General features: G+C 37.1%; 1 protein-coding gene across 1 annotated transcript; it reads left to right on the forward strand.

Moving 5' to 3' along the window:
- Nucleotides 1–6471: 6471 nt before the first annotated feature.
- Nucleotides 6472–6885, forward strand: LOC116895200 (late cornified envelope protein 1C-like). The gene has a single exon (XM_032896540.1). The coding sequence runs from the start codon at nucleotides 6472–6474 to the stop codon at nucleotides 6883–6885; it is 414 nt and encodes a 137-aa protein (XP_032752431.1).
- Nucleotides 6886–14267: the final 7382 nt, after the last annotated feature.

Raw genomic sequence — 14267 nt, forward strand, 5'->3', positions numbered from 1 at the left:
TTTATGCTATTTAATATAACAAGCTAGTTCTGAAATATAATTTGAAGGTATCTATTGTGATACTCTTTGCATTGTTCATTTCATTCTTTGCATGGTGCTTTCTTTGTTGGTGTATTTTCTTTTCAATTTTACATAAGTATTGTGTTTGCTTTCTTAAATTTCAGTTGAAATTTCTATTGTGCTGTATTTGGTGTAGATTGAATTGTATTTGGACACTACTTTCTATAATATAATTATTTTCACAATAATAACTTTCTTAGTATGTAAGTTGGAAGCTTTTCCATCTTACATGTTGTCTCCAATGCCTTTCTTCAGTGTCATAAAGTATCAGTGTAGAACTCTTTGCCTCCTTTATTTTATTTCACAGCATTCTTATTTTTGAACTTTTACAATAGAAAAAGGATGTTTCCTGAGTTCTTTAATGGTATATACAGTTTTCCCTTTTATTGATGCTACTGAACTTGCATTATCAAACTTGTAAAACATTGTATAAGGCCTTTTTCTTGGTTCATTTTAGGGCATTTCAACAGTGGTCATTTTTTCCCTAATTTTTAACCTGATTCTCTCCTTCCCTCCTCTCAGACTTCCTGCAACAAATTTAAGAGTAGAGAACATGCACACCCTTGCATATTCTCAAGTTTTAATGAAATAATCTCATTCACACCCTGTTTGATATATCCTTGCTTTTTCTAGAATCTTCATGACATTGGCTGTGAATGAGGTTTCATTGCTCTGTAGCCCTTTTGACGTCAAGGGAGATTAGTATCACAACTGTGTGCCTAAGTCTATTTCTATGCTCTAATGTATTTACTGTTTTGTAATTGTTTCAAAATCTGTTCATCCATACTATCACACCAACCATGATAATACAAGTGCTTAAATGTGCTTCATTTTCGATAATTTAATATAATTGTCATTTCTTGGTTATATTTTGGCTCATGGATTTCCTCAAGTGTGAGGATATCTGCCTTTATTCCTCCCACTATGTCATTTAAGAGCCCCTGCTATATCATCTTCTAAATTCAAAAGGACAGAAGTGGGAGAAGAGGACAGTGAGGGGAGGGTAGAAAAAAATCTAACACATAGATGTTTAATAATGCCATGTGGAAATATGTATATGTGTGTATTACTATCACCAGGGTAAAATGATTCTCTGAAATTCAGAACAGCATAGGATAGGTTCACAACTCAGCTGAGATATGCATATTGTTGGTCAATCTGTTCCTGAGATAATGAAAAGAATATAAAGCACTGCAATTGCTTTGGGCTGTGCCCATGGGTTGATATTTAAGACCCTTTAGATGAAAGATCCAGTTATTTTTGTTACAGTGCATAGGAAAACACATTGGTACTGATGGGGGAAGAAACAACCTGCTGGATACCTTTAATAGTGTAAAAACATGCTATGCAAATTTCTGTCCGATGGTAAGATAAAAATCTCTTCAAAAATATTAACTGACTGTGTACCCAGAGAGCGACACTAATGACAGGGATGGTGTAATGGACTCCTTGGTTCAATAGTGGCATCGATATTATGAGAGTAACCAACTTCTTCCTTGGAGGAATAATATCCACTAAGAAATTTGGGCTTTATACATTACTTGAGAAATGGAATGTTACTGTTTGAGCTCACTATGAAAATTGCTTTTTCAGTTATATTTTACTGTGTCCTTATGTAGCTTTCTGGTAATTTTTAAATTACATATAATGTAGCAGTTTTATTAAATATTGAGATTAATTAGTATTAATCTATATTGTCTTCCTATTTCCTTTTATTGCTGTAGCCTCTACCATATATACATCCCTACTTGAACCTTTTCAAATTCTTGATCACTCTCTTTTTTTTTCTTGCAAATGTTGTTCAAGACAATTAAAACACATTCCTAAATTTAACTTTCTCAGTCAGTATAAAATTATTTGTACGTACATTTTTATAGGTAACAATTTGATATTGGATAATTTATTGATATGCTCTTCCCAAGGGAGAAATATTTTTTCTGCTCTCAGGATTCCTTTGTTGCCTGTAGTCTTATCTATAGGGCAGGTGCTCAAGGGCCTTCCTCTGTATACTTTGGAATGTTTATTGTAGTTGTTCTTATTCAGATCATTTTTAGGCAGCCAAGTTTATGAGATTTTACGGATCTAACCTATTGTACTACTGGGACACACATTCTTACAGCAAACGCTCTGATCTGGACTTACAAGATTTTCACTGGCTCTTAGGTACTGACAGTTGAGCCTCAGTTGCTGAAGTTGTTATACAGACCTACCTGTTGGGATTTGGTCCTCTCCATCTGCAGTTCAAATTGCCATGGTTTTCGTTAAGGACTATTCTTTTGAAGAGAGTTTTCCTTAATGGGGATTGAAAACTGCACTTTTCTGTGGGGTATAGGGACAGATATTTAGAGTGAAGTTGGGGATTATGCTGCTGAAGTAATGTGATTGTGGTGAGTTTTCCTCAAAGGTTTATGAACTCATAGGCCCTGGATAGCTGTCTAGGTTTTAGTACCTGGCATGATTTTCCTCCCATTGATCTTAATTGAAATTAGGGAGCAGTTGGATAACAACAAACTATTCCACAATTGCAACCTTGGGCTTCTCCGTCTTGATTCACCTTGTTGTGCCTCACAGGAATCATCTAATAACTGAAGCCCTCAATCTGTCCAGTGTCCCAGACATTATGTTCACATTGGCTAGAGGTATAAGTATACATAGATCACACTCAAGGCTAGATTCTAGTCCTCTTCCAGCTTCCTACTCATACATACCTATGGTCAGGCAAGTCAGCTGAGGACCTTGGTGTTGCCTGCCCAGAGGCAGAAATGTGGAGTAGCTGCCATTTCAGCTACGTCATCCTAAAGATCTCAGGGTGAGCCTGGCATAACTGACACTGGATAAATCAGGGATCAGTTCCTGACCTCTCCCAGTAACTAAGGCTATTGTAACAATATGAGCAGGAGAATAAGTCAGCCCAGATGATACAGTGACTGACTCTTCAAGGTCATGTGACCACACATACCTCACTCTGTCTCAAAGGATCAAAGGGCGATCCAACTTTTAGGAATATCTGTTCCTAAGCTTAGACATCAGTGAAGATGGTAGTGCCCATCAGCAAATGTGTGCAGGATGAATGTGTTCAATTAGGGATTATAAGAAAAAACATAAACCTCCTAAACGTTTAAGGAATTCATCATGATTACATTAAACATCATAGATCAAAAGAAAGAAAGCTAGAATCAAGCTATATTATTAAGTTACCTAAGGTTGTAATAAACAAAGAGACAAAATTCATATCATTCATCTAAGAGCAAATTTGAAAGGAGAAGGGACAATATTTCAGATGATGTGGCAAAAACCATTGATGTCATAAAGACCTTTATTTCTCTTAAATAACATACAGTGCTGAGCAAGTCTTTGCTAGTGGGTTTGTTGTAGTTATTCTTGGGAGTGCAGATGGTCTATTAACTGTTTTGTCTCATATGTAGGAGTAAACTGACTGTATTTTTATAGGTGATCAATATCATTTTCTCAATACCATATTAACCCTTTTCCTGGCTTTCTTCTTAGTAATGTGACACCTAACATTACCAGTAATCATATTCAATTTCCCTGAGATATATTTCATGACTTCTGTAATACAGCAACGTTGAAACATTAAAACCATAGAAGCATATATGTAAAGGAGGATTAGATGCAAATTCATGAAAAGCCTAATATAAAAGTATTTTCTAAGACAAATGCAATGAAACAGATAAAAATAGGGAAACGTATTCTCTCAGGTAACAACCACCACTTTATTACTATTAAGGCATATTGTTTTGGAAAAATTTGGGTTTCCTTTTGTTCAATATATATTATGAATTGAATATTTTCATCATTTTATTTTTATTTAATTTAATTTTCTTCCATAGTTACTCTAGATCCTGATAATTACTCCCCTCATATTCACCTCACACCCCCCCACAATCCTACTGTAGTCCTCTTCTTCTATTCTTTAAAACATGTGGGGGCCCTGGGTATCATCAATGTCTGGGACTTCAGGTCTATATAAGGCTAGGAACTTCCTCTCCCACTGAGGCCACACATAGGAGCCCAACTAGAATAACATATCCTGCATATAGACAACTGCTTTTGGGATAGAACCTATTCCAGTTTTTTGGTACCCACTTGGAGACCAAGCTGTATGTCTGCTACATATGTGCATGAAGGCCTATGTCCAACCCATGCATGTTCTTTCATTGGTGTTTCAGTGTCTGAAAGCCACAAGTGTCCAGGTTAGTTGATTCTGTTAGTCCTCCTGTCGAGTTTCTATCCCATTGGAAACCCACAACCCTTTTTCCTATTCTTCCATAAGAGGCCACAGGTTCCATCCTCTGGTAGGCTGAGGTCGTTTTTATATGTCTGAGTGAACTGATTTTAATTATTTTTTCCAAGGCAAATATTTAATGTTTAGTAGATTTAAATATGTTAAAATATACTTGAATTTGGTTTTCATGTGCATGTGTTTGAGACTGTTATGAATGTGTATGTGTCTGCCTGTCTGTCTGTTTGTCTGTTATATTTAATTACTGTGTATACCTGTTTGTTTATGTGTACAGGTTTTTTGAGTGTGAAAAGGAGGGTGTTATATGTTCTGAATCTAGAATGAAAATTGGTCCTGAGCTGCCCCACTTGGGTGCTAGGAATCAATCTCAGGTCCTCTTCAAGAGCAGTGTGCATCCTCCACTCGTGTTCTATCTCTCAATTGATGTGTTTAAACTGCATATTACCCACCACTTTTTTTAGCTTTTTGCAGATGATTGTTGGGAAATATATAAGAGGATGTGCTGTTTCTTTGATACATTTTTATCCATGTCTTGAAATTTCATTGACTTTCATATATTCCCAAAAATAGTATCCTTAGTATTCCGTGGCAGTAGTTTAAGTGGGAAATATCAGTGGCTAAAACTACTTTCAGAAGGACACTGCAACATCTTGGTGCTGAGCTAGATCTACCATGCTGGGTGTTACTGCTCTAGATGTCTACAGTTCACCCAAAAAGGCACAGCTGTCAATGTACCAGAAAGGAAGCAACATGCAATTTTCTTTAAGGTTTTATTAGCTTAGCATTGCCTACCATTGGCACATATTACAGTAAGAAGCATCAGATTTGGAGAATGATAAGGAAATAAGCTGTGGCTAATGCAGATACTCTGTAGAAATGCTGGGTTTAAGGATCTAGGAATACATTTCCTCATCCCATGTCTAAGTCATGCTCTAAGAAAGATGCAGCTTGCCTTGCCTGCAAAGAGGAAGGCTGATGAGTTATATCTTCTCATGATCTGTCATAAAACCATGTGGGTGTCAGGAGGCAGGGCATCTCATTTCCAGGCTCTGTCTCACAGGTTGGGACATAGCCCAGGGTCAGAATAAAAGGACCTGTGGACTGGACTCTTACATCCACTCACTGGCTGAGGTAACCACAGATCTTTTGCTACCACTCATCTAGGTAAGTGTCCACTGCAATTAAGGACAGAGACTTCAGAGGGAGCCAGATTAGAGCTAGAGAGGCACTGGGAAGGGTCCTTCTTCCTTTTGGCCACATTGGTATATCATAACACATGGTTAAGTCTGTGGGATTAGACCATGGTGGCTTTGAAAGGCACTAGGTACAGCCATGATACTCAGAGAATTGAAAAGTTTTGTGTTATTTAGCTCTGGGGAGCACTAAGTACCTTCAGCTTATAGGGCTGCTTAGGATGGGACATTCAACACAGATAACTGTGCATCTAGACAGGTTATGGGGGGTAATTGATATTCAGAAGAAAATGATTACATTCCTTGGCACTGAAGAGCTAGAGCAAGGAAAATCAACAGGGTCTCAGTTGGGCTTGGGGAAAAAGTGTTGTTTCTAGGATTTGTCCACATGTTTCTCTGATTAGTAGGATAGCACCAGTGTGATAATGACCTTTGTATCCTTATTCAGAGCAGTTGGTAATTGGCATGCATCTGACCTCTCATCTTACAATAAGAAGTAGTATTCCTAAGTGGTCTGAATAGGGTTTACATATTTTGTCATGGGTTGAGCTTGCTCTCTATGTGTGCTAGAATGTTTTCAAGATACTGACCATAAACAATATTGTCCTTCAGTATATGATTGTACTCTCCCCAACAACTAGTTATCTCGGAAATAGTATAGACACTTGCATTTGTGAAGATTAAGAACAGCAAAACTCACTAATGATCACCAAATATTTATTTAGTGCTGCTGGATTTCAAATAACTCTATCTGATGTGCATGGTTCCTGATGTTCAAAGACAAGATGAACAGGATGTGGCAATCTGATCATATTATAAATGGAGTGACTATTGATGGTGTTTCTATGAAGATCACAAATTCTTCTGTGGGGCCAGCATTGGACAGGTTACCACATTGTCTGGTGTCTTATATATTTCTGACTGTCTCACAGGTCCTGAACATCCACAGCTGAGATGTCCTGCCAGCAGAGCCAGCAGCAGTGCCAGCCCCCTGCCAAGTGCCCTCCCAAGTGTCAAACCCCAAAGTGTCCTCCAAAATGCCCCCCTAAATGTCCTCCCAAGTGCCCCCCTGTGTCTTCCTGCTGTAGCCTGGGTTCTGGGGGCTGCTGCAGCTCTGGTGGCTGCTGTGGCTCCAGCTCTGGTGGTTGCTGCAGCTCTGGGGGAGGAGGCTGCTGCCTGAGCCACCACAGACCCCGCAGATCTTTCCGTCGTCATCGCCACAGCTCTGGATGCTGTAGCAGTGGTGGCAGCAGTGGGTGCTGTGGCAGCAGCGGTGGCTGCTGTGGCAGCAGTGGTGGCAGCAGTGGCTGCTGTGGCAGCAGTAGTGGTTGCTGTGGCAGTAGCCAGCAGTCTGGAGACTGCTGCTGACCTGGGTTTGGAAGATTAAGACAAATGATGCTGAAGGAGCACATGCTCAGAAGACTCACCGATGCTTGTTGTTCTCTCCTTCTGCTTCCCTTCTTGCCCTGCCCTCTGAATGGCTGAGATCTGATGAGAAATGTTCTGTATTCTCCTCAGAAAATGGCAATCCCTCTTTTACTCTGTGTTATAAATTAAAAAAGCCTATCTAATCATCCCTGACAAGATTGCTTATTTTTTCATGGCTCATCCTATTTCTGATCTCTTAGTCATCTTTTCTTGCAGCAGAACATGTTACCCAGAGCTATTGTCCTCTTTTTGATGTGTATGTTTTTTATGACGTTATATTAACTGCTATACACTATCTGTACAACTTCTTTTCTCTTTGTAATATTAAACTTGTTTTGATTAGGTAGAAATAGCAAGTCATTTCTCACAAATAAAAAAAACAGGGGACAAACTCAATTTCAGGTAATTTGAAGGTACACATCCACCTTAGCCACTCATAAGAAGGACCATGATTCTACACAGAGATTAAATGTGACCAAGCAGCTCATTGGTCAATCAATTCCTTTCCTCCTTACATTCTCATTGGTATCCTGTAAACCAAGTTGGTGCACAGAAATACAGAGACTTACATTTTTCTTCAAGTCATTTTGCTGGTGAAACTGCTGTGTTATAATGTGGTAACTCTGTACAGCTGACCAATGGCAATGCTCTCATTCTTTTCCCCTCTCTTAGTAACTGCTGAAATCTTGACAAATGTTGAGTTCATTAGAAGATAGTTAAATGTTTGGGAGTCTTTTCACGTGCATCCTCCCTACTTCTGTGTGCTAATTTAATACAAGTCATTGAACGGTTTCTCAGACAAATTTGTCTTTGTTCTTGTGGTTTCCTTCAGGTTTCTAACTCTGTTCTCTGTTTTTAGTAAGAAAGAAATTTTTTTCATCATTGATTACTGTCACTTTTATAGAAAGCATCTTTCTGAGCACTGTCTTACTCTTTCAGGCCCAAGTGTCCACCTCTCATAAATAAATGTTATTGGAATAATTGAAGCAAAACAAAATTCAGTAATTCAAATGTACAGTTGTATTATATTTGCAGACTATTTAGAGTATACGCCACAAAGATTCGTGTACACATTGAGAACCCTCCACATACAAATTGAACAAGTCATAAAAGGGCATAACTTTATTATAAAATGTAAATGAAAATATGATAAACACAAAATACAATAAAATTTTATAATATGTGTTAAAACAATTAACTCGTAGTACACTTTATTTTGAATATGTATAATGAATAATATTTCTTTATATTAGAGAACACATCACTTCATTTCAGTATATCAAATTTTTAATGTAATATTATAATGTATTGTCTCCATTTTCTTGCAAATTAATTAATAATTTTTGGACTATTATAGATCCTTATTCATTTACTTATGTTTTAAATACTCACATACCTCTCCGTATCCTGAAACTTCCCCCAAGCCGTTTTCCTGTGACGGGGTGGAGACCGTCTAGGTATCACCCACCCTGTTGCATCATGACTCTGCAGTACTAGGAATATCATCTTCCACTGAGGTCATACAAGAGAGACCAATTGTCAAAAGTATTGTACAATCAGGCTATAGTTTTAAGGACAGTGACTGTTCCAATTGTTGGGAGACCCACATTGATTGTCAGATACACATCTGCCATATGCGTGCTAGGGGTCTCAGTCCAGCCAGTATATGTTCTTGGACTGGTGGCTCAGTCTCTGAGAGCTCTTTGGGTGAGCTTCTTATCCAAAACAGACGATGCAATCCACCCCCCAAGTCTTGCAAAAGTGGTTCCATCATCTGTCCAATGTTGATGTAGGTATCTGCATCTGTTTCAGTCAGCTGCTGGGTAGTGACTCCCAGAGGACAGCTATGCTAGGCTCCTGTGTGCAAGTATATCTGTATTATCAATAGATTCAGGGTCTGCTGTTTGCCTATGGGATGGGTCTCAAGTTGGGCAAGTTATTGGTTGGCAGTTCCTTCAAGCTTGCCAAAGCTCTATCTTGTGCCATTGTTTCTTTTCACACTGAACAAATTTTAGGTAGAAAATTTTGTGGTTGTGTTTGTGTCATTATCCCTCTACTGAAGGGTCTGCAAGGGTATTTCAGTTTCCATGTCCCCACTATAAGGCATCTTGATGTAGGTCACCCACACTGAGTACTAGGAGTCTAACCTATCCCAGGACTACTAATTCCCTCACCTCCACCATAGGAAGACACATATTTCCATTCATTCTCCTGGTCCACTGGCTGTCTTGTCTCTTCCCACACCTGATCCTCTCCCAGTACTTCCTTTCCCATCCCCTCTAACAACTAGATCTCTCCCTCTTTCTGCCTCCTATGACTAATATTTCCCCCTTTAAGCTGGATTCAAGCGTCCTCACTTGGGCCTTTCTTCCTCTTTAAGTTCTGTGGGTGCATCACTGCTTTCTTGTACTTTATGGCTAATATCCAGTTCCCAGTGAGTATATACCACGCTTTTCCTTCTGAGACTGTGTTACCTCTCTCAGGATGATATTCTCTAATTCCATTTAAAATTCATGCTGTCCTTGTTTAAAATAGCTGACTAGTATTCCAATGGGTAAATGAACTCCATTTTCTGTACCCATTCTTTGGATTTGGGACATCTGTGATGTTTGTAGATTTTGAATATTACAAATAAGGTTGCTATGAACATCATGGAGGACATGTGCTTGTGGTTTGGTGCAGCATCTTTTGGGTAGAACTATTTCTAGTTTTCTGAGAAGATGCTAAATTTATTTCCTAAGTAGTTGTTCAAGTTTGCAAATCCACCAGAAAGGGAGGGGTGTCTGCCTTTCTCCACAACCTAGCCAGCATATGCTGTCACTTGACTTCTTGATCTTAGCCTTACTGATTGTTGTAGGATAGAATCTCAGGGTCATTTTGATTTGAATTTTCCTGATAACTAAAGATTTTGAAGATTTCTTTAAATGCTTCTTGGCCCTTTGAGGTTCCTCCTTAAATATTCCCTTGCTTAGCATTGTAGAACTAGTTTTTAATTGTATTGCTTGGTTTGTTGGTGTTCAACTTCTTGAGTTCTTTATATATTTTTGATATTAATCCTCTGTCAGATGTAGAGTTGCTGAAGGTCTTTTCCTAATCTGTAACCTACCACTTTGTCCTAAAGACAGTACCTTTTGCCTTACAAAAGCTTTTCAGTTTCATGGAGTAACATTTATGAATTGTTGATCTTAGTACCTTTTCTGTTCATAAAATTTTTTCCTATACCAATGACTTCAAGACTATTTCCCTCTTTCTTTTCTATTAAATTTAGTGTACCTGGTTTTATGTTCAGTTTCTTGATCCAGTTGTACTTGAGTTTTATACAGTGTGATATAGACCTTTTTGCGTTCTCCTGCATGCAGTACTATTTCCTTTGTACACTTTTTTTATTTTTTTGCTTCTTTGTAATAAATCAAGTGTTCATAATTGTGTAGGATTATTTCTCAATCTTTGATTAAATTTTATTAATTACCCTGGATGTTTCAGTACCAATAGCATGCAGGTAATCTTTCTTCTTAGGTATGCATGTATGTATGTATGTATGTATGTATGTATGTATGTATGTATGTATGTATGTATGTATTTTTGTTACCACTATTCCTGTGTAGTACAGCTTGAGGTCAGGCATAGTGATTTCTCCAGGTCAATTTATTATTCAGTATTGTTTGTTTTCTCTAGTCTCAGTTCTTCTTCTTTTCTTTCTTTCTTTTTTATTTTTGTATTTCCATATGAAATTGAGAATTGCTCTTTAAAGGTCTGTAAAATCCTGTGTTGGATTTTTGATGCAAATTGCATTGAACATGTGGAATGATTTGGCTAAGGTGGACCTTTTCTCTTTCCAATCCATAAGGGTAGGTGATCTTCCCATTTTCTGATACCTTCTTCAATTTTCTTCTTCAGGGACATGAATTTCTTGTATAACCCATTATACAAACCAAATGAAAGAAAAAAATCACAGGAATATCTTATTAGATACTGAAAAAGACTTTGAGAAAATCCAACACCCCTTCATGTTATAAGTGCTGGAGGGATTAGGGACTCAAGGCACATACCTAAGCATAATAAAAGCAATATACACCAAGACAATTGCCAACATCAAACTAAATAAAGAGTACCTTGAAATAATTCCACTAAAATCTGGGACAAGGACGGGGTGCCCACTCTTTCCCTGTCTATTCAATATAGTCCTAGAAGTTTGAGGTACAGCAATAAGACAAGAAAAGTAGAACAGGTGCTTCAAATTTAAAAGGAACAAGTAATTGTACTACTGTTTGTGCATAATGTGATAGAGTACATGAGCAACCACAAAAATTTTATTAGAGATCTACTACAGTTGATAAACAACTTCAGCAAAGTGACTGGATATAGAACTGACTCAAAGAAATCAATAGCCTTCCTTTATAGAAATATTAATGGGGTTGAGAAAGAAATTAGGGGGAAAACAATCACAATAGCCAAAAATAATATAAAATATCTTAGTGCAATTCTAACAAAACAAGTGAAAGAATAACGTTCCTTTGTACAAGTGCAACATATTTTTCTTTTCTTTTTCTCTTTTCCTTTTTCCCCACCTTTGAGGGATTTCTAGATTGGTTCTACATGTTAGCTGTCATGTAGGTGTCACTGTGGTCTGGTCACTCTGTTTTCTTTGGCATACCTGAAATTGGTGTAACTGGATCCAAAGGCAATTCTCGTTTGTGTATTGAGGTTCTTTTCACCACCATCCTCACCAGCACTTCTTGCCATTGGCTCTCCTGATGGTGGCCATGATGATTGCTGTGAGCTGAAATCTGAACATCAGGTTCTTGCTTCTTTTTCATGTTCCTGATGACTAAAAACACTAAACATTTTCCATATATCACTGGTCATTTTTCCTTTAGAGTACCGGTTTTCAGTTTCCCTTTTATTAGTTGCATGATTTCATGGTAATCCTTTACTTCTTTGTGTTGTCTAGGCACTAATTCTCCTCCAAGTTATACTGTTCCACAGTTTTCTTTCATTCTGTTAGCTGCCCCTTTCCTGCCTCCTCCATTTGCCTAGAATGCACTTTGAAGTCAGCCTCAACCTTTATCATTCCTATTTGTAAAAGATGAAATTTTTTATTGGTTTTGATCTTTTGTTTGTTTGTTTTTGTTTTGTTTTAGAAAGTCTTTGCTTATTTCTCTGCTTTGAAGCCTGTGTTTGCCTTGTTGTGTTCAGTAGTCGTTAGTCTTAGCTCTTGTACATGAAATCAACATTAGAGTAGAGTTGATTTGGTGCAGTGTAAGTGAAACAGGTGTGGTTTTTTTCTCTTGTCGATGAGAATTTCCATCTTTTGCTGTCCCAGTACTGAAGAGGCAGTCTCTTCTTCAATATATGTCATTGACACTTTTGTCATTGATTGTCTGTCCCTGTATTGATTTATTTCTGTGGACTAAAGCCTAATTTACTGATGTACACATAATTTTCTTGCAGTTTCCAGTAATTTATACTGATAAATATAACGAGCTAATTCTGGAATATAATTTGACGGTATTTATTTTGATACTTTTTGCATTGTGCTTTGCATGCTTCATTTCTTTGTTGGTGTATGCTCTTTTCAATTCCATGTAAATATTATGATTACTTTTAAAAATTTTACTTAAAATGTCTATGTGCTATTTTTGTTGAGGATTAAAGAATGCTTTCCATAATGTTTTTATGTTTATAATTTTTGTAATAATTTAACAATATTAATTCTATTAATAGGTAAGTGGACAGCATTCCCTTCATTATTGTTGTCTTTAATGCCATTCTTCAGTGTGATAAAATATCAGCATAGAACTATTCACCTGCTTGTTTTTCTTTATTTCACAGGGTTCCTAGTTTTTTTTTCTACAATGAAAAATGGATGTTTCCTGAGTTCTTTAATAGTATATTCCCTTATAGCGATGCTACTGAATTTGAAATATTGAATTATAAATCACTTTATAGGAGCTTTTTCCAGGGTCATTTTATGGCATTTCAGCAGTGGTATGCTTTTTTCATATATTTAAGCCTGAATGCATTCCTTCCTTCTCTCTCTCTCTCTAGCTTCTAGCTAAAAATTGAAGCGTAGAGAAAAGGTATACCCTTATCTTATTCTCAAGACTTAATGAAATAACTCCCAATTTATTTAATGTTTGATGCATGTTTTCTTTTGCTAGGTTCCTCATCACAAGGGCCATGAAGTTAAACATCATTTAACTTTTCTGAAACCCTTTGGCCCTATTGGAGACGAGTATCACAACTGTGTGCCAGTGCCTGTTCATATACCCTACTGCTTTTATTGTTTAGCAGTTGATTCAGAATTCTTGCATCCATGTAATCAAACATACCACAATGATACAATTTCCCTAATGTGATTCATTTTCACTATTTTAATGTAACTTTTATTATTTGATTATTTTTGTCTCATGGATTCCTGGAGTTCTACAATACTCACTTTTTCTTCCATCAACTAATTCCCTCAAGAGCCTCTGCTGTAGCTACTTCTAAATTCACAACAACAAAGGTAGGAGGAGACAACAGTGAGGCATGGATACAAAAACATCTAATATAATAGATGCTAATAATGCCATGAGTAAATATGCATATGTATGTATTATTCCAGTGATGAAAAATGTTTCTCTGAAATACACTACAGTGTGGTATAGGTCCAGAACTAAGCTCATATATTCACCTCACGTTGTTGGTCAAATCTATTCCAGAGATAGCACTACTAATGTAAACTATGTAATTGTTTTGGGCTTGCACCCAAAGTTGATGTTTTAGACCCTTGGTGAAAGCACCACCATTCTTTTACAGTGAATAAAGAAACACATTGGTACCGAATGATACCTTTAATGGTCTAAGGACATGCTATGCTAGTTTTTGTTGGCTAGGTTAAAAACGTTTCATAAATATTAACGAGCTGTGACCCCAGAAAGCTACAACATGACAGGTATGGCATAAATGCCTTACTGGCGCAATAGTGGCATAGATAGCATGAGGGTCACCTACATATTTTGTAGAGCAATAGTACCCACTATTGAAAATTTGTGGTTTATGTGTTACATTTAGGAACAAACTGTTTGTGTGAGCTCATTATTGAAAGTATTTTACAGTTGTATTTTGTTGTGTTCTTATGTAGTTTTCTGGTAATTTTTAATATTACATGCAATGTAGCACTTTTATTAATATTGAGATTACAATGCATTTACATTGTTTTCCTATTTTCTTTTATTGCCGTAGCCACCACAACATATTCTTCCCTCCTTGAACCTTTTCAAATTCTTGGTCTCTTTTTTCTCTGTAATTGTTATTTCAGGCATTTAACTAAATGCATT

Source organism: Rattus rattus, chromosome 3 (assembly GCF_011064425.1).
Source record: "Rattus rattus isolate New Zealand chromosome 3, Rrattus_CSIRO_v1, whole genome shotgun sequence".
In the NCBI taxonomy this organism is placed as follows: domain Eukaryota; kingdom Metazoa; phylum Chordata; class Mammalia; order Rodentia; family Muridae; genus Rattus; species Rattus rattus.

Excerpts from the sequence above, each read along its gene's own strand:
- LOC116895200 (XM_032896540.1), top strand. The coding sequence starts at position 6,472 with ATGTCCTGCCAGCAGAGCCAGCAGCAGTGCCAGCCCCCTGCCAAGTGC.